The sequence below is a fragment of the Passer montanus genome, unplaced genomic scaffold (assembly GCF_014805655.1).
Source record: "Passer montanus isolate IOZ18808 unplaced genomic scaffold, ASM1480565v1 scaffold30, whole genome shotgun sequence".
NCBI classification, from domain to species: Eukaryota; Metazoa; Chordata; class Aves; order Passeriformes; family Passeridae; genus Passer; species Passer montanus.
This window is the reverse complement of record NW_024367708.1, coordinates 4979569-5004501: the sequence shown is the minus strand read 5'-3', so window position 1 is coordinate 5004501 and position 24933 is coordinate 4979569. Positions and strand designations below refer to the sequence as shown.

At 39.7% G+C, this 24933-nt stretch overlaps 1 protein-coding gene across 5 annotated transcripts in view; it reads left to right on the top strand.

The window, feature by feature from the left end:
* Positions 1–24933, top strand: part of KLF12 (Kruppel like factor 12) — a 255665-nt gene that overhangs the window by 148719 nt on the left and 82013 nt on the right. For all 5 annotated transcript variants that reach the window (XM_039714609.1, XM_039714606.1, XM_039714610.1 and 2 more), the window contains one exon: positions 15862–16405. In XM_039714609.1, the coding sequence (XP_039570543.1) occupies positions 15862–16405 (544 nt within the window). The remainder of the gene's footprint in view (positions 1–15861; positions 16406–24933) is intronic.

Below are 24933 nucleotides of genomic sequence, written 5' to 3'. Positions count from 1 at the left end.
ATCCTCAGTATGAATAAATAACCTGAGATTTCCCTCAATAGATTCACACATTAGTTTTTTTTAGGGTTTTTTGGCAGGTGGCTGGCTCTACTATTTTAACTATCAGCCCTGTTGGGATGTATTTTTAATAGTCAGAGTGGATCAGTTGGTAAGCTGGCTTTCTTGGCCATTTGAAAAGTGCTTCCCTCAGAACAGGAGTCATTAGTTGGTTCAGCAGCAGCCCTGGTCCCTCTAAGCAATGCCTGTGTCCGACAGGACTGGTAACTGAGCTGATTCATCATCTACTATTATGCTGAACACATTATGCATCATAAAATGAAATTAGCTTCCTTTAATCTAGAAGTATATCAGCTTTGTTGTATTCCTTCATATAGCATAGCACTGTAGTAAAGTTTTTGGGCTTGTATAGCTGGCTTTGTAAAGACCAAGTGAAGACCTTTCAGTATGATAATGAACTTCCTTTGAATTTAATAAAATGCAGTATCTATGACAGATAGTAAAATAAAACTGTTATTTTCATTCTCTAGGAGAAAACTCATATTTGAAAAGGGAGAGAAAGGGCAAAAAATGGTGATCAATCTTGTAATTAGATTCCAGGATAATAAAGCTATTGATTGTGTCCTATGCAGGCACTGGATTAGTTAGTAGTTAAATATAAAGGGCTGTGTAAGCTGTACAGCTGTAAAGAAGTTGAACAGTGCACTTGAGTAGTCCCTTGTATATAAAAAGTTCTTGTTACCATGAGACATGATAAAATGCTTCATCTGTTTGTGAAGACCACCTCGTTTTATATGAACTGTGAGCCCTTCTATCAAAGTCTTGTAATGGGATTATAAAACCTCTTCACGGCACTGTTTTTGTGTTAAATGATGCCCATGTCAGCTAGCCATTTGGACATTTTGTTATGGGCAAGTATTGATCTTTTATTTTAATTGCATACACACAAAATAAACAGGTGTTTAGCCTGATCTGTTCCTGAAGTGGACCATCAGTAGGGGTTTCAGTGACAATTCAAAAGTTAAATCCTTAAATCTTCTGTTTGACTACAAAAATTCAGAGGAATGTCATTGTTTTTAACTATAATATATTACATTTCTTAAGGCCTAAAATAGTTTCTTATGTGTTTGTGGACCCCTTAAAGGTAGAGCAGCTCAGTGCTGTGTGCCTCTAATCAGGACTAGGAACAGAGGTAATGTGTATCTGTACCATGAGAGTATCTGGCTTGGTGGGTGAAATGTTAAAATTTACACTGCTGTGACTCAGACTCTGCTTTAGATGCCCTGAAACCCCATATTTTAAAGTAGAGAACAAGCAGGTAATGTTCCTGCTCTCTTTTTTACTTAGAAGCATGGGTCACTTAACCACTAATGATGTGGAAGACCTGGGTTCAGTTTGCACCAGTGCCTGAAGGGATTCAAGTCTGTCTCCCACACATGGAAGGAGAGCTCTGTTTATGAGGCTTTTTGTGATTTATGAGGTGCAGTTATGAGGCTGTTGTTCTGAGATGGGATCTTCTGATGCATCCTCTTCAAACTAGTCTGCTTTACAGGTTCTGGGATTTACAGGACAGCAGTGAGAGAGAAAGAGAATGTTTTGATCAGAGTTTACTTGCTAGGCAAATTTTCAAGAATTGTTCTCAGCAGGATTTTTCTCTTAACTGGCTGTGTATTACCAGAGAGGTAATCCATGATATCTTGATTCTGTGAAAGACAGATGATTTTAGCATCTAATTCCTGCTGTGTGCTACTGGCAGTCTACCCACATGCCGCAATTTAGCACGTAAGCCAGAGGCTGCTGACAGCTGTGCTAGATGAAGACAGGCTTACACCACCTCACACATTGCTTAGAAAATACACATCACTGATTTAATCCAGTGATTATCTAAATCATGTAGAATCAGAACTCCAGACTCCCTCCTCAGTGTCATTATTTTCTTATAAAATGCAAAGTGAAGGTTGATGTGAATCTCAGTTTTTCCAACCGAACCTTCCTTTTTGCTGGAGTCTAGTGGCAGGTGGTGGGGGTGCTGGGTGGCTTAGCCCAGCACCAGCTGGACAGGCAGTATAATGTTCTGCTGCCCTGAGAAATAACTTTCCTGCTACCTAAGTTAAGGTTTTTATTCAGTGTGGTGAGGTTTTTTCTGTCAGGGATATTTTTTTTTCCTTCTTACGAAGTTAATCTGAAGCATGTAACTCTCTCTAGCACATAATTACTTAGGATGTAGGAAGCCTTCCTTGCCATTAGAATTTTCCATAGCTGCTTCAGTCTTTCTTGGGGAAATTGTCCTGTTCACAGTTAGTAGACCTGCTGTTCTTCACTGGTGCAGCAGTTACTGTGAAGTTTGTTGTTGGGAAGTACACAGAAAATGAGCTTTTTGCCATGGCCAAAATACCTGTAAAAATGTGCAGTAGCTGCCAACCTTAACTCTATGTAGTGGATTGCAAGTCATGAACTAGGCAAGCTGTTGAAACAGCAAGAAGAGTACTGCAAAAGGGTATTACATATACTCTCAGAGCATGATTTTAATTTATTTATATCAGTGTGCCTCTAGAAAACCAGTTTGGTGAGTGGGGGAGTGGTTGGCTCTGTATCAACTATTACTGTGTTGAGGAGTAACATTTAGACCTGGTCCGCAGGAGGGCTACAAAACTGAGCTGTAGAATATAAAAACTCTCCTATGAAGAAAGGTTGAGACAGGAGTTGCTCACTCTGGAGAAGAAAAGTACCAGGGAAAGCTCCTGGGAGACCATATTGCAGCCTTTAAGTATTTAAACAAGGCTTATAAGAAAGATGAATAAAGGTCTGTGGCAACAGAACAGGCAACAGTGATTTTAAACTGAATGTGCATGGATTTAGACTGGACATAAGGAAGAGACGTAAGTTTTATGATGATGTTGGTGAGATTCAAGAATTAGTTGCTCAGAAAAGCTGTGTATTCTCCATCCTTGGACATGTTTAAGGCCAGGTTAGATGGGGTTTTAAACAACTTGGTGTAATGAAAGATGTCCCTACCCTCAGCACGTGGGTTGACTGGATGGTCTTTCAAGGTCTGTTTTCCAACCCAAGGTTTCCTACAATTCCCTACATTTGTGTTTGTGAGCATGTGTGGTAGTGGAGGTGAAATAGAGCAAAGTGGTGAGTGTACAGGCATTCTGAAGGAGGTACCTGAGCTAATCAGTGAGCACAGTTACACCGTGGCCCTGCCACAAGCAGTTCCACAGGGGAACCATGGCTCTGTCTATGCAGGTGTTGTTCTGTGTCAGAAGCTGTCTTCTGTGTTGCTTGACAGCAGAAGTCTTGAATTTCCTAAGTGAAGGTGTGAGATGCCAACCCATGTGTGAAGCAGCTGCACTTTACAGCCTCCAGTTTTCTCCTGTTAGATTATCATACCTCTAACATGCAATTACATATATATTGAAGCTAGAGATACTCTTTTAAATTCAGTGGTAAAAGAGCCCCTAAACACAAGTGTGAATTCCCCCATTTAATTTGTAATATATTAGGAGCTGTCAGTACTAATTAGCACTGTAAAATAGCTTGAGCATAACACCCACATGTCAACAAGAGTAATAGTGACTGTGTCTCAGAAGAAGCAGAATTTTGAGTATGCCTATTCAGAGATGTATTTGGTGTGCTCATCTCCATTTCGCCAGGCATGGTATTTATGGTTGCTGAAAAAAGAGAGTGAAGCTATAGTTGCTTTAGGTTACCTCATGCCCCTCTCCCAAAGTAAACAATCACACTGGGTTTGCAAGTCTTCCTTCTGAAGCAGAGCAGCAAGGCTGCGCACATGTAGGGATCAGCTCTTGCACTTTAAACTACAGTGCTCCTCAAACAGTCAGGAGGAGTATTTGGGAATGCTTGGTACCCTTGGATCCTTCCCATGAGCCTTGGCTGTTGAGAAGGGTGTATCCGTGTGTGTGTGTATGCATCTGAAAATGCAGCAATTAATTCTCAGAGCTGATGGACACATGCAGTTAAGCACCTTCCTTCTTTGACCATAACCATAATTTCTGCTCAAATATGGGTTGTGATATTGATGTGGCAAAACATCAGTTCCATACCCAGTACCAGATGTCGTGTCCTGTTCTAACATGGGGACGTGTGACAGTGCTTATCTTGATGTCACTGTTGTGATGTTATACAACATCACTTTCAAGGCAGTCCATTTATGTCTGTACTTAAAATGAAATTAAGAATTACACAATTTTTTTTTTACCAGCACAAAGCAGAATACTTTTTTCCTTCTGTCTCTCTGTGTGCTTGTAAGAGGCGCTTGTGTGCATCTTTTGCTGGCTTGGCATAGGTAGGTAATTGCACAGCTTGTGTCCTTAGGGGTACCCTAGTCTACCCCAGCCACTGCCAGTTCCTCTCCATGAGAGTGCCAGAGCCTGTCCCTGAGCTCAGTGCCATCCTCCACACTCCAGGAGGTCTCAGGTGGCACCATGTGCCTCTGCCTGGACGTCTGAGTTCAGCACTCTTAGTGAAAGAGCCAAAAGAAAACTTTGTACAGAATGTTGTTTTCTTAACAAAGGAAAAGTGTGGGGAAGAGGTAGGGAAATAAGATTTAGGTCAACCAGAAATTTGGGGAATTGCTTTCAAATGCACTAGCTGGTTATAATCAGTAAAGAAATAACAAAAAAAGATCAGAAGATATCTGATGTGTTCTTTACCTAAAGTTTAAATGGGTCAATGTGTATCATTAACAGTGGATCATTCTAATATTTACTTTTCCCTCTCTTCCTTTATTTTTAAATAGAAACTTCTACTTTGAAGTAAAACTAATTATTTTGTTGAAAAATAATTTGTGCACCAAAATAAAGCTTCCTTTTTTCCCTTTTACATTTCTTCCATGTTTTCTTTTCACAAGCAAGAGAAATAGCTTGTGTCTGGTTATCCCTGTCACCAAGGGTAGCATATAAGGAATTTTCTTTAAGTTGAAATGTATATCTCTGAGGGGGGTTCAAGAGCACTATTTTGCCTACAGTTTAGTTTTAGGTGTCTAATATGGCATTTTTATATGTATTACTTGTTGGCAAAACCCAATTGTTTTGTCTCAAATGGAATTTAATTTTAGGTATAGTAATATATTCTGAAGTTGATCTAAGCTTAGGAAATGAAGAGTTATCAAGCAGCTATTACAAATACCTTATTTGAAAGTTAATGTTTTTTTCTTTTTAAAAGCGATTAGTTCTTCAGAGCAAACTTGAAGTGATGTCATCATAAGTAATAACATGGTGATCATAGTTTTGTATTAACTCTGTTCTGAGAAAAACAAGTAAATACCCAGTTTCTTCTGATGTGTAACAATATCACTGTAATATTGTTGGCTATTAAAAAATAATTAGTTTGAGTTCATTTTAGTTCAGTTCCTAAGATGTTTATTGTTTTAAGATTAAAAGTATAAAGAAATATTGAGTGTGTACAGTTGTCTCAGATTTCAGAGGTGAGCCTTTCAAATAGTGGAAGTTGTTGCAGATACACATTGCAGGCTTTACTGTAGAGCAGAAGTACTCTGAATTATGATACTTTGTTTTATGCTATTTTTATTCAGCCCTTAAAAGTCAGAGGGAATAAAATAATATAAAGAGGATTTCATAGTCAGAATGCATTTAATTTTTATATTGAGTATTACAATGTTTTAGCTCTACTGTTACAACTCTAAATTTGATATTGTAGTGTGGGAAAATCTCTAGGGATTCTTCCCTATATTTCCCCTTCTGTAAAGTGGAAGTGTGGTTTATGTTATCTCCATGTAGACAAGATTTCTGATGACTAAAAATTTTGCAGTAATCAGTAAGTGATTATTATTGTCATAGGATAAGAACTGAAACAAGAAATCTTCATGGTCAGCTCCAGAATACTGCATTAAATGGTCTGTACTGGAGTGTTTGGCTGGTGGTCCATGTGTGGCGTCAGTGCGTTGTCCATCTCATAATCCATGTGTTGTTCTACTTAGTCTGTAACTGTAAACTTTATATAAATACTCAAAGTAGGTGTGCAGAGAGGGCTTGGTTTTTATTATTGTTTTTTTCTTCTGTAACAATAACAGTTTCCTTCTGTAACAGTGACATACCAGGACAATGAATTGAATTCCAGTCCAGAGGCATTAGGAATTAATTTCCCAAATACACATGTTCATACTTTATATGACTATTCGCTTTAAGGGTAAAAAGTCAGAAATAGCCATCCCAATTCTACTTTTCCAAAAGGCATTGGAAAAGGCTAAAAGAACATTGGTGAGCCTGAGCACTGAAGCAGTCTGCCTTTGGGCAATGTTGGTCTGCCTTTGGGAGGAAGGCTGTCTCTGCTAGTTTTGCTCAGACCCTTAGTGGGCCATTACTGCAATATGCATTTCTTGTCTTCATTTTCTGTGGAAGACTGTCACAGAGGGACAGGGTGTTTCACCAGCGGGTTTCTGGGATGTGTGCTGAGAGCAGAGGATTGGTGAACCTCATGAGTTTCAGGTCCCAGGCACTGATGGGGCATTTTGCTTTACTGGACACAAGCCCTTTTTTTATGTGGTCACTCCAAGCTTGACTTGCCTTCCACCTCTTCTCCAGGCTGGGACATGCTCTGACATCTAGCCAACATTGAAGCCTTTCTGGCCAGCCCCTGACCCAGAGGGATGAGCACCATCTCCTTCCCACCCTCATCTTCATCTTGTAGGCCTCCCTGTTGTATCTGAAGTAACAATCCTACACATCATTGTGTGGGATTTAAAGTGCCTGATTTCTTTACAAACTCACTTGATGTGACCCCTTGGAGCCTGGGTCCCTTTACTGGTAGTATCCCAGCCTTCCCGGCCAAGACTTACTATGTAACTTTCCCCTTTCAGACAGTTCCAGACCTAATCTCTGCATTTTGTCTGCCTCTGTAAGTATTTTTTCTTTCTAGCCAGTGTTATTATTTTCATAAATTTTCAGGTTTTCCTTCCTTGAGGTCAGCTCATGTCCACCTCAGTGCTGCCTGTTCCCAAAGGAAGAGTAGCAGTGGGAAGCAGGCAAGGATTTCAAGGGGGTTAATGAGCCAGACTACTTTCACCCAGGTTAACCATGCTTGGAGTAGAGCTACCCACACTTGGAGGTTGAGAGGTTTTAGATATACAAGTTCAGGCCATGTTCCCTCAGTACCAGTGAACATTACCAGCCATGTTTGTTTTACTAGGACCAACAATAAGTTTGAGGAGCAGACCGCAGAAAATGTTAGTTTTACTACAACTTTAAATGTTTTCTCTGTGGAGTGAACACTTTTTTTCAGTCAGATTTAACTGTACCTATCTCTGTGCCATCTGTTTATTTTACTGAAGAAATATCGTCATTGAGTGCAGCCTCAGCTGGGAGGTCAGAAGAACAAAATAAATTTAAACTTCAGCTTGAAGGATAGTAAACAGAAGGAGGTTCATTTGGGAAAATTAATTCTTCTGGTGGAAATTAACATGAACAACGACAGGCAAGGAAGGACATGGAGAAGCTCAGTTGCAGAGTGTAGATGACACACTTGATGTGAGTTTCAGGCATGGCACCTCCATCACTACCACGTACGTGTCCAGTAGGTGCACAGGTACTGAAGCAGTTAACAGAGACCTTCATGCCTCAGAGCAAGACTGAGTAATGAGGAATGACTGAAAAGAAGTACTGCCCAGTCTTTTGTGACTTTTCTACATCAGCTCTCTTTACCAGGTGCACAGAGTCCAGCTCAAAGGTTTGGTCATGGCTGAGTTTTGCCTGGAACTCGGTGACAGCTTGCAGGTGGTTAAAAGGTATAAATAATAGTTTCATGCATTATTTGTCATAGTTCTTTATGCTAATATATTTATGAATATTTCAGAGTAATGTGCAGGGTAAGAAAATGTATATCAAAACTTTACATCAAAATCTTAACTTATAAAATTGTTGAGTGCAAATTTTTCTTCAGGCTTTCAATGTTCCAGTGTAAGTTGAGGAGAAGGGTTAGAAAGAGAGCTGCTAGGTGATTATATGAATTCTTGTTGTCTAGAAGTTTACAAACTAACTTTTTTTAAATCCCCCAAACTGAATTGGAGTAATATAATATTTTTCCCTGGTATTTTACCTTCCCTTTACCAACTATTTATGGATTTATCATTTATTCGGAAATTATTTTCGCATCTCAAATGGATCTGTACAAGGAATACAAGTATATTACCAATATTCTTTTTATGCTTAAGCAAGTAATAATCCAAGCTCTGCACTTTTATTAGATTTGTTTCTCTTCAAGACTTGTGTCATAGCAATGAGCATTAATTTCTTTCTTTCAATTACTTCTTTCTTTGACAGAGCATTCTAGTAACACTTCTCAAATATAAGTAAAACATCTAAGCTGAACATATAGGCTGAATGTGTTTAAGATTTAGGGAACAAGGTTTTATTAAGTTTTGTTGGGTTTTGCCGCTTATCAAAAATATCACTGCAGGCCCATGTAGAATTTGAGGTATTGAGAATTTGTCCTCATTTTCAAAATATGTTTGTTTTTTTTACATTTAACACACTAGCTAGTAAAGGGCCTGATTAGTTTGTTTGGTATAGAAATCTGTAATCACTCCTTTTTTCTTCTGTACTGTTATGGAAATCCTTGGATAAACCTGTCAATTTTGGGAGAGGAGAGTCGGATGCAAAGTAATGTTAACGCTTACATTTTTGCAAACATATTATTTAAAAATAAGTAATTTCATATTAGATCTATTTGCACTTACTGTTAAACATGTTTAAAAATTAATGCTGTTTGCATAGGGATCTCCTTTCATTTTGAAGCGTGTTTCCCCAGTCCTAATTTGAGGTGTTATTAAAGGTTGCAGCACATGGTACTTTTTTAATATTGAAGTAGTTGTGGGATAACATCATAGTGTCACTGATCAGAAAAGAAAGATAGTGTTGACGGCCTTGGAGCTTGAATTCTGCTTGTGTGTTTATGAATGGTTGATTTGCATTTGATCTCCTAATTTCTTCTAAATTTGATCTCCTAATTTCTTCTAAAAGTAATTCTCTTTTTATTTTGGGGCATCTTTTGTAGATTCTACACATTTAGCAACACTCAGCTAACAAGGCCACCTATGCCTCATAGGATAGGCTAAGGGAGTTTCTTTAGCTTCTTCAGACTCACGAAGAGAATAGAAATACTATTTTTAGGCTTTGAGGGTTGGAAACCTCCACTTCAAAATCAAACTTCCAAGTGTTATGCAGAGATAATGACACATTAAGTGAATCATGAGTATTTTAAAGTGGGTATCTCTCAGTCTCTCCTGTTGAATGAATTCCAGTTTGGCTAAATGCATTTTCATTGAGCCTTTTTTAATTTTAATAATTTCTGGACTTTACCCTCTGTCTTTCTCCGTGCCGGTTGCTGCTTTTTGTTAGAGCTTCAATATGAGTCATTGTGACAGAGTCTGACTCAACCTTACTTGGGAGTGCCATCTTTTGGGGATCTCTTTTCTTCCCTGGAACACAAATTTAACCTTGACCCTGAGCAACTGTTTGTTGAAAACTGACAGTAAGACACATTCTAATTTGTGCTTCCAGAAAGGAAGCAGAAAGATCTAGTTGTCTTGCATTTTTGCCCTCTTCTTCATCATGACCTCCTGTGTTTCTCCAGTACATCCAAGCTGTGAGCCTGGAAAAGCCTACAGGAGCAGCCTTAAGCAAAAAGGCAGAAATGCCTGTTCTCTTGGTGCTTTAGCATGTGGAAACAAAATTTAAAATATTTTTCTTTGTTTTAGTTTTCAGCTGTGTATGTATTTCAGCCTTTATACAGCTGTCTGTCGCCACTGTACTGGTGCATCCTTCATGTATGGATTAATAATATTAGCCTCATCTCAAACTGAGCATTGGTGAGTCTTGGATGTGTCATCTTTTCAGAGGCATAGCAGAGTGTTTCAAGTAGAGGTTGTTTAGTTCATATTTTTGACGATTGTATTACTTCTTTTTCTGAGAGTATTTTTTTGCTTTGCTTAAAGTGGGGATTTTGAGGCAGAAGCAAATATTGTGAAGATAATTTCTCATGCTGGGAAGGGGTTTTGAAAAACATCTCTTCCTGTAACTTCAAAGAGAATTCACTCCTAGATTAGCAAAATAAGCCCTAAAAAGACTCTAAGTAAAGCTCTGGGTACTTTAGCCATAACCTACACAGCATTTTGAAGTGCCCAGGCTGCTACTTACCCTAGCTAGGTGCAGCCTCTGTGCTCGTCAGGTGCCCACAGGGTTGGGTAGGACAAAAGCTGACATGGGCAGATGTATTTCATGGCCAGCACCGACAGAACTGCAGTTTCAGGGGCATGACTTTCTACTGTATCACAAGAAAGATAAGGAAAATATTCAATTTTAATTTTAAAAGCAAACCGTGTGGAGTATGCCATGTTCTAAACCCAAGCCACCTGCTCATCTCATGGCATCAGAGTTGTAAGCAGATCTGTGTGCTATGCAAAAGCAAAATTACTCCTTCTAGATAAAGTGGGTTTTGTAATTTTAAATGTGTTGGTTTTCATTTATTGTGAAGTGTTAGAAAATCTGTGACTGCGCTGTATTTCTGATAATTAAGGTTTTACCCTCCAGGCATCATGACCAGAGCTGAAAGCTGTTCTTACTGGACACATGTTCTGCACTGCTGAGCCTTGGCATTTTGGTGCTGCAGTGGCAATGATGTGGTTAAAATTGTGGCAAGCTTTTCAGATAAAGTATGATTTTTCTTATCTCAGTCTTCTTTAACACTGACAAAACAAAATCATCTTGTCTAAAATTGCTCCTGCCAGAGCAGAATGAGGTGGGAGAGCATAATGAAAACCAAGAAGGGGTTTTGTGTGATTTGACTGAAGAGTTAAAAGCTTAGCAATTTATTTTTTAACTTCCTGTCCTCAAAGCTAGCTTATTTTATAAATGCTAAATTTAGTCTGTTCTGTTTCCGTCATCAAGGACAGCTTTTTTGGTATGCTTTCTTACAAAATGTTTGACCTTGGGAGATTGCTGCCAGAAAGGAAGACACTTCAAAAGCTGACAGCTGATTGTTGGAGGCTCGTAAACTCTGTTGTGTGGCTCAGTTGTGTGGGCTCAGTAGAAGTCCACAAAGGCTTAAAGACTCACTGTAGCTTTAGTACCCTGTGATGCTGGTGAACTGCAAGGTGTCAGGATGAGCTGCTGACAGTGACATGATTCTTGCTTTTTCTCTGGTTTTAACCTCAGCTGTGTGGAAACTATGAGCTCTTCCTTGCTTCTTTAGGGTGGGAGACACAAAGGAGTTGCCATGAGTGGAATTAGAGTAGATTTAAAAGGGGCTGTTGCAAAATTTCCTCGCAAATTAAGAGGAGGTGGAATTCAGGGGGCTGGAAAGAAGATGAAGAACTGTTCAGGAAAGGATGGCTGCCCAGCAGATAGGATGTTACCAGCCACAGCATCGCCTTGTTTTGCTCCAGGTATTGCGGCTGCTTGCGAGGTAGACTGGTTGTTTTTCCATAGTGGTCTGGGAAGAAGGAGTAAGGAATGCATTTTTATTCAGCCAAAAAAATCTTTGTGAATAGGGAAATCACGTGTTATGTTCCTGGCGGTATTTATTAATGACAAGCTAATGAAGCAGAGCACTGCAGAGAATACTGGTGTACAGCTTTAAAAGGGCAGGCACAAAAAGCATGAGCCAAGAGCATTGATTAATAGAGGCTGCAGCTTTGTTAAAAAGCCTTTTCTAGCAGGGAGCCATCTTTACCTGCTTTCCAGTTCTGGCTCAGCCTGGATTGGAGTAAGGAGTGAACAGCACAGGGATACAACAGCAATGTTGAAGAGACTTGTGTGGCTGAGATTTACCTCCACGTCCCAGCTGGTGGCAGGGCTGAAGCTGTCCCTCTGCATTGTACCAGTGGGCTGAGCAGTGAGATGAAGGAGGCCATGTGGAGATGTAACCCCTCATGTTGTATTTCCATGGTCTGGGCTGGTGTCCAGGGCAGCCCACTGAATTACAGGGACCTTCGGATGAACCCTTTCTAAGCCACCAACTGTTCTGAAAGCTGCCAAACTCTCAGCAACAGAGTTTAGACTCCTAAAACCAAAATGAAGTTTGCAAAACCAACACAGATGCCTTTGGGAGCCAGACAGGAAAAGCCTGCTTCAGATGCCCAAAGTAGCAATCCTCTGAGCCCACAAGAAGCCCAGTTCACTAGATGAGAATGGAGATACAGAATTAGAGAGACAGAAGAAATGAACACACAACTATTTGTTTCCCTTCCAGGTGAGCTGACAGAATGGCTGAAGGTACACTGACTATCGCAGCCACAGTTTTATTATCTTCTCAGTTAGAAAAGATGTAGTTCCCTTAAATAAAACTAAAAACACTCAGTGTCTAGGGAAATGAACAGTTACTTCTCAGTTAATAACATCGGTGGGAGATGCTGAGAAATAACAGCCATTCCTCTTGGCTTCCTTGCTGCTCTTCTTCCCATAGTTCCTCATTCTGGAATATCTGTCATCATTAGGAAAAGTTTACTTATACATTTTCAGAATATAATGATAAATATAATATTCAAAGTTTTGATTCACATACTGATTAAAATAGAGTTTTGGCAGCTTAGATAAAATCTGAGGTCATGGAGGAACATATACCACTTGTAGCTCACTGTAAGAGAGTGTGAGTTCTTGGGGTAGACCTCTTTGTTTACTACCAGCAGAAGAAAATAGAGCACTTGCTTACAATTTTTGTCTTAAATATGAGACATACAAACCTATTTTCATAAGGATCTGGCTGTTTTTCATAACGTCAGCTGCTATCAGTGGCATGCTGAATTTACCAAAGAAAGGGCATCCTTAGAGTTTTGTCAGGGAAAGTCAGCTATGGAAGGGCATACCAGTTGCAGTCCTGTTTGGAGAAATTCATGAAGGGGTTATAAAGGCTTTGAGATTTGTTTTGCTGCTGAAGACAGAAATAATAATATCAACTGCATTACCATAGTACACAGAGACTGTGTGGCCTGTCCTGGAGCTCTGGACAAGAAGTACCTAGGGAAGAATATATGGAGAGTAAGGAATGTACAAACAAAAGTGAACGTAGAAGAGTTGTTAAAAGACTAATTTGTATGATAGTCTGAAGTTACATGTTACTTTTTTTCTGAATTCCCAAAGGAGTAGGTGTAATTATTATAGTGAATCAAAGGCCTGTTCTTAGCATGGCTTAGAAAAATCTCTGAGTCGTGACTTGTGCTTTGTCTCAAAGACCATTAACTCTATCCATGGAACAAATACTTGGTGTGGTGTTAGCTGCAGGAGGGTTTGGGGTTCTTTACTCTTCCTGTGAGGGACCTAGTGCTGCTTGCTGCAAAGGCGAGTAAGACTTTGGGGCAGATGCGCCCCGTTTGGCAGTAGCTTTGGAGATCTGTGTGGATCCCTTGTGGCAGTGGGTCAACCTGATATTTGCATCTGGCACTCAGGGAAAACCTGGAAGTGAAGGAACGTAGAATTTCTTGCACAGTGGATTTATCTACACTGTGGATAGAGCTGGTGATTCATGCTGCTTCTAGATGACACTTGTGTGGCCATGTGCATGGGGGGATCCCTCGTCTCTCTTGCACAAGCTGATGCCATTTATCCCTCTTCTCCCAAACATTTAAGATAGGAGATGCTGCCTTTGGCCTTATGAGGGTTCAGGTGTAGCCTGTGTGGGTGTCCTTCTCCACTTTGCCTTTGCTCTGGTACCTGTCTGTTCAGTTCAGCAGAACCAGTCTGTCTGCCCAAGTGCATATAAATGAGACCTGACAAGATTAGACAAATTAATTTCCTGTGCCACGTATGTTTATGATTTTGTCTTTATGATGGCGTGGTGGGAATATCATTATAGACAATAGCCAGGATAAAGTGTTTTAGAGGAAGTTAACTGGGAATCATCATCTGGCAATTATGGGCAGGTTTGCCTTCTTGAGGAAGACCTTTACATAACCTCGTCGCTCATGGCTGGTTATGTGCTTTGAAAAGTAACCAGTTCTTCACTTTGTGTTGTTTTTAGCAGAATTTCCCATTGTCTTTATGAAAAGGGATATTTTGTTTTTGTTACTTGTACTACAACAGAATAGCCTGCTATCCAGGGTTCAGGTGAATCCATTATTTAGATGGTGGTCCCTTTATTTTAAGTTGATTTGTGTGTGAACAGAGGAAGAGAGAGCATTCCAGAGATGTTCTTGCTTTCAGATGTGGGGAAATGTCAGATCCAAGAACCAATCTAAATCAGCTGAATAGATGAGATCTACTAGAACATCTCATCTATCAGCATGCCAGGAATAATATCCAGTTAGGTCCTTATTACTGCAGTTTTCAATATGTGTTTGTATTTTTCTTTTTCAATAGATTTTCATTGTCTGATGAAGCTTGACTCTGACTCAAAGTGAGGAGGGCTTTCCTTGGAAATATCTAATGTAGTTGATTATAAAAATCCCAAAGGGAATTAATAGCGTGATTGATTGTTAGTTTATTGACAGTAGATGCATCAAAATATTTCTAGCTTAAATATTTCTGAGTTAATATTTTTAGATACTTTGTAAATACTGTAATCTAGAGATCAAGTTAATGCATTTAGAGCTGCTTAGGTCTGTACAGGGAGTAATTGTTTTGGGTCAAGTGAGGTTTGAAGGAGCAGTGGTTTGTGTTGAGGTTGGGGTTTGGTACTACACTGTGTGAATGTCTGTCTGTAGAGAAGCTGTGCTGCAGTGCAGTGGAGTTGCTTAGCTAAGGAGCTGAGAGCTGTGCTTTGTCTTATGACCAGATTATCGATGGACATTTCCATCCCTGCTCTGCCTGGTGAAAATTACTTGAAAAAACATCATTAAAGACTGGTTATTAATGATGTACTGCCAAAACTGAAAGATATATCAAATGAACTTCTCTAAGGACCTGTCTTTGGTCTAGCATTATTCAAAAATTCTATTAACCTCTTTGATGACAGAAATAAGGAAAAACTGTAAAAATAGCAGACGGCACCACTCTAGAATAAATTTAGTCCAACCAGCTTTGAAAAAACTAATCTAAAGGCATGAAATTATTTCGTGAAGTCAGGAAAATTGTTCTCAATTAGTATGGGAAATGATAATAATAACAATGGGGGAAGCTATATAATGGGCTAGTTCAGAATAATGAATTGCTGTAACCATTGCTTGCTCTGACAGGGCAGTCGTACAAATGTGTGGCTCTGTAATGACTTGTAAGTTCATTACCAATGACCATTCAGAGTGCAGAAGCCAAACAGAACTGAAGCACTGAGGGTAGCATAAGGCACCTTCTGAAAACTGTTGTGAACACAACTTCAAAGATCACTGTAAAAAAGCAAATGGGTTCTAAGGCTTGTCCTTTTAAAGCAGACACGACAGAAAGAAGCAGCCAGGTCTGCCTAGTCTAAAAGAATATAGACAAGTGGGGCGAAATTACAGTCTTTGAGCATGCAGAAAGTTGTTTGAGAAATGGTGGTAACCATTTTTTCTTCATGTCTGAGTGATGATGACACAAGAGAGTAATGCTGTGGTTTAAAATTAGATGTTGGAAAAAAAATGTTCTGTCAATATAAATAGTTTTTTACTGCTGAAGATACTAAAATTTTTGTCATTCATGACTTTGCAAAGTGCAAAGAAGCAGGATGATTTTGTACTGTTAATCCTGACACTTTCTAAGAAATGGGAGTAGAATTTTTTTTCTTTTTGATATTCTGTTTTAACAGAACATGCCTGTTCTTTGAAACATGATTTGTACTTTACAATTATGAGCTGACCCAAGAAAAGAAAACAAGTTCTGTGTCTTTCACGATCACGTTGTGTACTGTGCATTAGCAGTTGGGTGTGCAAGTCATCTTCAGCCACACGTGTAACTATGTCCCTTTGTTCTTCCTCAACAGTCTCCAAACGTCCACAACTACCCAGATATGGATGCTGTACCCTTGTTACTAAACAACATGAAGGCCGACCCCACGGAGGATTCGTTATCTACAGACCATTTCCAAACACAGACTGAACCAGTGGACTTGTCAATAAACAAAGCCAGGTCATCCCCTACAGCAGCTTCATCTTCACCAGTTTCCATGACAGCATCAGCCTCCTCCCCTTCTTCTACTTCTACTTCTTCCTCTTCCAGTCGGCCAGCTTCATCCCCCACAGTAATAACATCAGTCTCCTCAGCAGCATCTGTACCGTCAGTATTAACTCCAGGTCCTCTTGTGGCCTCTGCATCTGGTGTTGGAGGCCAGCAGTTTTTGCACATTATCCATCCAGTACCACCTTCAAGTCCCATGAACTTGCAGTCCAACAAAATGAGTCACGTGCACCGTATCCCCGTGGTGGTACAGTCGGTACCTGTTGTCTATACAGCTGTGAGATCACCTGGGAATATGAACAACACTATAGTAGTACCACTGTTGGAGGATGGGAGAAGCCATGTCAAAGGTAAGGTGGAGCCAGTTTTGTGCATCTGTGGCATCTCTGAAACTGGTCTTGTATGAGAAAAACATAACAACAATTATAAAGTTGTTAGTTTCCATACTTAATGTGTTGTTGCTGAAAAGACATACAACTTACACAATTGGGAGAAACCTTTAAAAGTCTTATCCCAGATGATCTTTAAAGTAAATAAGTTTCTAAATTAAGACTGGGTTCAGCAGTGGTGTTAGATGCTCAGACAACTTGTGGCAGGTTCTGTCCTGAGAGAAGTAAGTTTTTCCCCAGAACCTGAAGACAAGTAGGAGAATGGAAAAAATGTCAGTGTATGATATTTGTGACAAAATATAAAACATCATAGATGAACATGGAAAACTCACCAGGTGTTTCAGATTTAGCAAGGGGAGGAATGTCACAGGGATTGTTCCCCAGCAAGTAGGAAAACAATCATTGGGCTCTAGGAATGTGTGAAGGAAAGGCTTGTGGACCAAACAGCATTAGCAGATGCAGAGAAGTAGGTTTTACTAAACTTAAGGAGTGGTAGTGCAGTACTTTGAATTAGGTTTCTTCTTCCAGATTAAACAGCAGAAGGGAAGGGAGCCACCCAGAATGTTTATGTTGGGAATGAGTTTTGCAGACACAGGACCCAAGAGGCACATGCAGGTGGGAAGGGAGGAAGAGGCACATGTCAGAAGGATGGATACACTCCTGAGGTGTCCAAAAAACACAGAAAGGGGAGCTGGAAGGCAAGAAAGAGTGAGAACCCAACAGTTACTGAGGGACCAAAAACTTGTTATGGGTAGTGAGGTGATGGGTGGAGTAAGGAAAGGAAAAACAGATGTGCCCAGAAACTTTGAAAGCACAGCTTTATAAAGGGGCATTAGTGACAGAGATGGGAATAAGAGGAAAGGACTGAGATACTCATTTCAAGGCTCATTGCACATGAGTGAATAAAATACAGTAATTTTCCCCTGTAATGAGGTATTGCTTGAGGCAGAAAGGGAGGGTATTGACAGATAACCTTACCTTGGGGCTTATGAGACTGCAGGACATTTAGTCTTAGAACATCTCTTGTGTTCCTAATTGCATAGTGAGCAGGTCTCAACAACTTTTTCCTTACCTCTCATGCCTGTCTTTCATAAAGTGGCAGCTGTGTGTTATTGTACAGGACTACAGTGATGGGTCATTCAGATGTTTAGGGGTATCCTGTTGTCTATTAGTCTCTGACTCTCATACTGTTCCCTCACTACCCAAGTGGGGTCTCTGCCCTCTCAGTCAGCTTGGACACAGGAAATGAACTCATTGTTGATCTGAGTCTAGTTTTAAGCCCCAAAATTATGGTTTAAGTTTTATTGCACTTCATACAGTGGTGTAATTTTAGCCCTTTGTGCCTTTCTGTCAAGAAATTGGGAATAAAACTTGCACTTTGTACCATGCAGTCTAGGAAAAAAAAGCCTAAACAAACAGAAAAAAGAAAGTTTCAGTCTGTATTTTGATTTTGGAGCTTCAAGGTGCATGCTAACCACGAGCTCATTGAGAAATTTCCCTGTTTGTTTTCTTTTCAAAGGTGCTAGTTGGCTGTGGTAGTAATCCCCTCTATAGGAAGCACCCCCTGATCTTGTAAAACTGGAAATTCACCACCCTGGTTTCATCAACAAAATTCCTGATTTTAATGTGCTGTAGGGATTTCAGCCCATGAACTCCATGCCTTCAGACCTGCCCTGACAATGTGGCCTTTGTGCTCTAATTGGCAGAGGTCATTAGCCATTAGCCCCTGCATCATCTATTAATGAACAGTTGAAGTAAAAGAAGGTATTAACAGTTCTTCAGTTTATTAATTTTTTCTCATGAGTTGTGCTCATTTTGTTGTCCTTAATTCTTTTGATTAAGAAGTTCAGGTTAATTTAAATAAATACAATAGAAGTAAATTGGGCAGCAATCCACTCTAGGTAGTAATCTTCTATCAGCTTTTGCTGAAGTGTTTATCATTCTTCAATGCAAAACAATATAAATAATTAAATGCAGTGATGTTGCACAAAGTAGCCAATTAAATTATTTTGTGTGCAGACTAAATTCTCTTCAATGATCAGCTCTTGTGCTGATAACAAAAAATAAATGTTACGCAGATCCTAACAGGACATTGTTGCCAAATTGAATTAATTCCTAATCCTTTACTAGCTGATGGACAAATGCAGATTTGGAGTCGTCTAGAGTCACAGCTTTCAACTTCTACATGAATGCTGCTAATTTTCAGAAACAGAAAAATATGCACACTGAAAGAGTTGATCCACAGAGAGCATCAGCAGCATAATCCCTATGTTATTCCTGCATTGGTGCTAATTCAGAGACGATGTTGATGATCCAGGAGTGTCAGTTGGGAAGCACTTAAAGTTATGTTTTACATAAACCTTTGTCTAAGCCATTTTCACACAATTGAGACTGAGGCACTTTCCTGAAAAGATATATTTTTAATGTGAAAATTAATGAAAATTACATCAGACCTGAGTTCAGACATCTCCCGTTTTTCTAGGTTTCAGGTGCTGAGGGGAGCAAACACAAGAAACAGGGTATAGAGAAAAGCTTTTTCCTTGTTATTCCCAATTTTATTTTTCTCATGTTGAATTTTCCTCTTCCCTCCAGGTTTGACTAGATCAATTTAATTTTTAGGTTTTTTTGCAAACCTTCCCAGGCTGTCACCATCCCTCTAATATTGTCTCCAGGTGTTTTGCACAGGTGGCTTTCTGCTTCCCCTGATGCTTCCCAGACTTCCTTTTTCTCTCTCTCTCAGACAAAACTCTCCTGGTGGCTGCTTTTTTAGGCAGTTCAAGCAAATAGTTCTTTCTTCATGTTCTGTTTGAATTTTCTCTTCCCTCTGGCGCAAGAAGTGGCTACCTTGTCTTCTGTTTCCCCGTCTTTTTCTATTTCTCTATATTTTCTAGTTCTTCCCATCTTGCTGACTGCTCTTTGAGTGCTACTTTCAGCAGCTCTGCTTTGTCTTCCCCTCCTTTTCTCTTAATATTTCTAACCTATACTGTCGTCATCTCCTCCACCTCCGTGCATCCTTCTCCATGGTGCCATTCATTGTGGAGTTCTTTTGTCTCACCATCCTTCAGAAGAATCTCAGATCTCCATTTCTGCCTCCCAGTTTGCTGTTTATTTCTGCTGTCTATCCTGCCTCCTCTCTCCTTTTCTTTTTTTTTTGGTTGCAAGGTTTCTTTTTGTTTTGAAGACATGTAGCCCTTGTATATGCAAGGTGCCAGCAGCATCCCATCAGGTTCTGTGCCACATGCTACCCCCCAAGGCTGGCAATGGGAGACAGGGCTGTCATGCTGCAAAAGCACCCTTATGTCACAGTGATGTGCTTTTGCAGAATTAAAAATCTAGTCTAAGTCAAAGCCAGGATTGGTGCATTTTTAGGAAGTTATTAACAATGCTTAATTGGAAGGTAATTAGAGAACACTATTTTCGGTGTCGGTAATACGGCACTTACCATTTACAAATCTCAGTAAATTCCTACAAGTTGCTGACAGCACAGCACTCAGCTATGAATACACACACGGTTACATACAGACTCCCCTGCTGAGCATGCACCTTCCTGCCCTGATGCACCCACTGGGGAGGACACACTCAAGGGAGATCCCCAGGGCAATGGGGTCTCTTGCAGCCCCCACAGCACCAGCCCAGCTGTGCAAATTGCCCCCTACAACCTTCTCCTCTCATTATTTCATACACATAAACCAAAGTAATGCATTAGGGCTGTGGGGCACACAGGGACAGGGAGCCAAGCACAAGTCCTCATGGACACCACCGGGCTAGGCTGTGCCCTCTGCCACCCCCACAACATGGCAGAGTCAAAGTTCACTTCCTTCCGTGGTCACTGCTCTTGTCACAGCCTTAAAAGGTGCTTGGAGGGTTTTTTTCTGTGAGGATTAGGTGGTGGTGACTAGACATTATTGTACATTAAAATATTCCATGAAACAGCGTTATAGTCCCAGAAAAACTTTTTCCTTGCTTTTATTTGCTCCCTGTTTAGCAATGGTAAGCATTGCTAAAAGTTTAGTTAGAGGCCCAGCAGGTATGGATAAGACTGCCTGATGGTTTCCCTTAAAACCCCATCTTCCATTGCTCCAAGACTGTCTGTATGTTAACCATTGAGACTAACATTTTTTCCATCCTGCATGTCTGCCTCAAGCTATTCCTGTGTTTTCTCTTTTTTTTTCTTCCTTTAAGAGGAAATTTCAAGAAGAAAAACTATTCCACTCTTCCTGAGACTGAGCATAGAGGAAAAAAAATGTAGCATTTCCTATGTTCCAAAATTTTTTCCAGCTTTTTTTTTCCTATGAAAAACTGTTAGAACCTCATTGTTTCTAATGACATGAACCTCATGCTTGGTTTGGACCATTGTTCTTTGCTTTCAGCAGATATCCATGAATACTACCGGCAAATCATGTCTCTCTAGCAGCAAGTTTTGCCAAGTACAATATCATGAAAATTGTTTTCTGTAGTTCAGGGGAGTTAATGCCTTAATTGAAGAGCCTTTTAGAAGCTCCTTCCTGATAATGGGACAAAGGGCTGGTGTAACTTTGATATTTCTGGGGTTTTGGAATCAAATTTATGGATTCTCATTCTTACTAGTTTTTGTTTTCAGAGGGCACAATCACTTGCAAAATTCACCAGTCAGAACATTATAAATTTAAATTTTCCAACTGAATTTTGTCTGCTTCCCTTGTACATAACCAGCTGTAATGACATGGTCTTGGACCTTTATTATGTTATACCTGTATATAGACCTGGAAAAATATACAGGTTTTGTCTTTTCACAGTTTGTACATGGCATATTCTTCACTGTGGATATACTAATAAGTACTAAAAGCAGTATCTTTTGCTGCAGATTTTTTGTGACTTCAAACAGGTAGTCCCATTAGATTGCATTACCCGCTACCCTTATTGTTTTTTTAAAGTGCACCCTGTTATTTCTGCCTATTGTAAAGTTTATTTCACAAAAGTAAATGCAATTTGTAGTTAAAAGATAGAAACTAAGATGTTCCATATGTTTAGAGGTCAGATTATATGGTCCGTTTGTATAAATTATGCTATGGAAGAGACTTTTAACTAAAACCAGTAGTGTTGCCTTTTTTGTTTCATGTGGAGTGATTATCCTTTCTGCATTTTAGTAGATGGTTATTTTGGATTTGAGTTGCTTTGAGGCTGGGAGTTTCTACTTTAGCTACCATCATTTTGTTGTTAAGCACAAAAATCTTCTGTGGCTGTACGTATTCAGCTGGTCCATCTCCCCCCCAGAATGTTGGATCTGTCTCCCCCTGTTTGGTTGGTTCAGCTGGAAGAAACACTAGAGGTTCTGGGAAAGCAGGAGCAGGTTGGCAGTGGCTTGGCAGGAGAGGCTTGTGTTCACAGTGGGACCTGTGCTCCTGAAGATGTTGCGCATTATTTAAGAGCTAGAGGAAACAGTAGTTTTCGCCAGAATGGAGAGCTAAAACACAAGCTGTAAGATACGCTGTGGTATTTGAAACTGAGGAGGTTGATTTGAGACAAAATGGATCAAGTTAACTATAGGGACTTCCCTAAACAGTCTTCTACTTAAATTTCCAGAAAAGTGCTACTTCTAGTGATTCACTAGTGACATACTTGGGTCTTTTCATGGTAGAAGCAAATGCCCTTTTAAGATTCATCAATATGAATTGTTCATGTTGATGTTCATTGTTCGTTTTCAGCTGGGAGGGATTGGAGGAAGGGAATGATGTGGAGTCATATTCCAGCTTGATTTGCGAAGCCCAGCATAAGCGGGATGAGCAAATCTCTTTTGACATATCCTGAGTCCCTGCACCTTTTGGAAGCTGTTAGTTCCTTGTCTTCCCCGCCAAGAATGCCTCTGGCCCTTCAGTTGTGCTTTCTCACCAGGGCTGAGCTTTGATCTCCTTGCTTTTATCCCATGAATTTGGATCCAGCAGAAACACATGCTTAAAACTTCTCGTTTATTTTCTCTCTGCCTTGGGTTTTACTGTGCCTTGGACCAACCTGCTGGAAGCTTCCTGATGTCTAAAATATCTCTGGCCTGTTGCAGTGTGTAAGTTGCAGTCTGCTACCATTGTGTAGTAGTTTCACAGTATTTTATTAATATTAAATACATTCTGTCATTATTTTCCTTGTTTACTTTTGATAATAGATTATTTGTATACTGGATGCTCAGCAAGACATAAATATCAGTAGTTTTAGTAGTTTCCTTTTTCTGTGTAGATTAGGTCTCTTGTCATTGATATAACTTAGAAAGAGAAAAGTCCTTTGTTTAAAAAATGGGTTTGTATTTTTATGTATACAACTCAAAGACATAGATGCTTAAGTATGTGCATATATTACATCCATGCAATCCCTCTTACCTCTGTATTTCTCCATATAGCTATTATTTTACAGGTTTGTGGCTTGACTGTTGAAATGATTTTAAATATTGCCTTTGATTGGGTCATAGCAATTAATATTCTCTGCTAGATTAGTTACACTGCATTCAGTGCCAGTTCCTCTTCTCTGTGAACTATAACCACTGCTAGGTGCAGTTAACTGCTAAAGCCATATAGTCCCATAAAATCTTAATAAAATCTGAAAACTGTGGAGTATGGGTAATCTTGCTATAAATTGTAATAAAAATTACCCCTGTAGACTCTATATTCTGACCATTACGTTCATGGATACTGCTGCTTTGTACATAAAGTTTTATGAAATAAATCGACCAATTCTGCTGTCCGTACTAGGCACCAAGCTGTTTTGATCAAAAATCTGATTAGTGCACTCAGAGCATTTTTCCAAGGCATAAAGCATTTATAATAAACTTTAAATAGGAAAAAAATGAAAATGAAAAATGAAAAAAATATATGTGCTTCATATAGTATGACCCAGATTAGGAGAAGGAAATTGTGAATAGCATCATTCACATGCATTTGGTAGGTCTGTAAAGACACAATTTTGTTTCCTAGAATGCATTAAAAAAACCTGAGTACAGCACAGTCTCTGAGGTCATAATTTTAAGTAGCTCCTGTACAACTGCATGTGGAAGTGTTGCTTCCACCGTTAAAAATGCATAGTGATGTCTGTTGCAATCTTTTTTGATGCTCTCCTGCTAAGTCCGTGCTGGTGTCCTATTCTCTAAAAAAACTTCCAAAGAAGGAGGATGTTCATTTGTTTCAAACAACAAACTGTGGTGTGAGGCTGACTTCCACAGTTATAAAACCCATTTTCCAAGAGTAGCCAAGAAGGATGGAGATGATTTCACTTTGCTGGATGTTTGATCTGCCCAGATGCATTTGTTATCAGAGACATTTAAGACAGTTTCAGTTTAAAAAAGAGCAGAAGACTTGCTCTTGGTCAGGAGCTTTCTTGCAATATTTCAGATACTGATCTGTGCTGTATGCCAAAATAAAGGGTCCAGAGTTATGGTTTAGACACTGCAGCATTCATAACTGCAGTGTTTCTGATGCTGGCAGATTAATTGTATATTGTGCTAAAACATGCGTGCCATACAGTTTTCTTACCCATATTTTCCATTTCCATCCTTCTAGGAGTTTGGCAGCAAATGTCTGTTTTTACTTCAATCCGTCACGCTCTACAGACACAGGGACACACATGTGTAACAGCAGTAGTAATGAGATTCTTGTTAATGTTAATTTTGACATGTGGGGTAGTATTTTGTTTTCCATTCCTAATGGAAGCGCAAAGCGGCATTACGTGCAGTTGGAGACAGTCTTTAATCTATTGTGTGCCAACATGGACTGAAATCAACCAGAGTGGAGTTTACTGGAAACAGCAGAGGTGACCCTTTCTGGCTTGTTGAGGCATCCCATGTTTCTTTTTCATTTAAACTTCCATCAGAATAAAAATCTGTGGCTGTGTTTCCAAGACCAAACCCATCACCAGTCATGGATCTGAACTGGCAAGGCTGGAGGGGCCTCCCTACCATCCAGACTGATGTCTCAGGTAGCACAGGTCTTGGTGTCACTGCCCACTGCAGAGCCGTGTAACCCTGCTTCTGACAGGCAAGTTCTAGTTGGGGGAATGGCAGGACCAGTTGAAATCCTATCATGAACAATCATGTCGATTAGCAGGTTGATAAGGCATCCTCCAAAGAAAGCAGAGTGGGGAGTTTAAAATGTGAAACAAAAGCAAGCAAACTCTGAATTTGGAAATCCTTTCAAAGAGCAGAAACAGATTTTTAATTATTTTAAGAGCGTAACAGTGATTCTTATTGTGGTGTGGTGTATTGGCAAACCTACATGTGGGTAAGTTTACAAAGTTATTAGCTGAGAAGTTAAGTAAATGCAGAAAGCTGGGTTTTTAAGCTGAAGTGAGACAGGGGTATTTCAGGATGCTGAAATTTTCTCTCTGCTTTCATACCAGCAAGCATCATCTCACAGAGTCATTTCGACATCAATTAATTACTATGTGGCTTAGCTATAAATTGAGGCAAAACTCGTAATGGTTACTTAGTTTTCTCCTGCTCTTAAATATTTCATTCATCTTTAGCCCAAGGG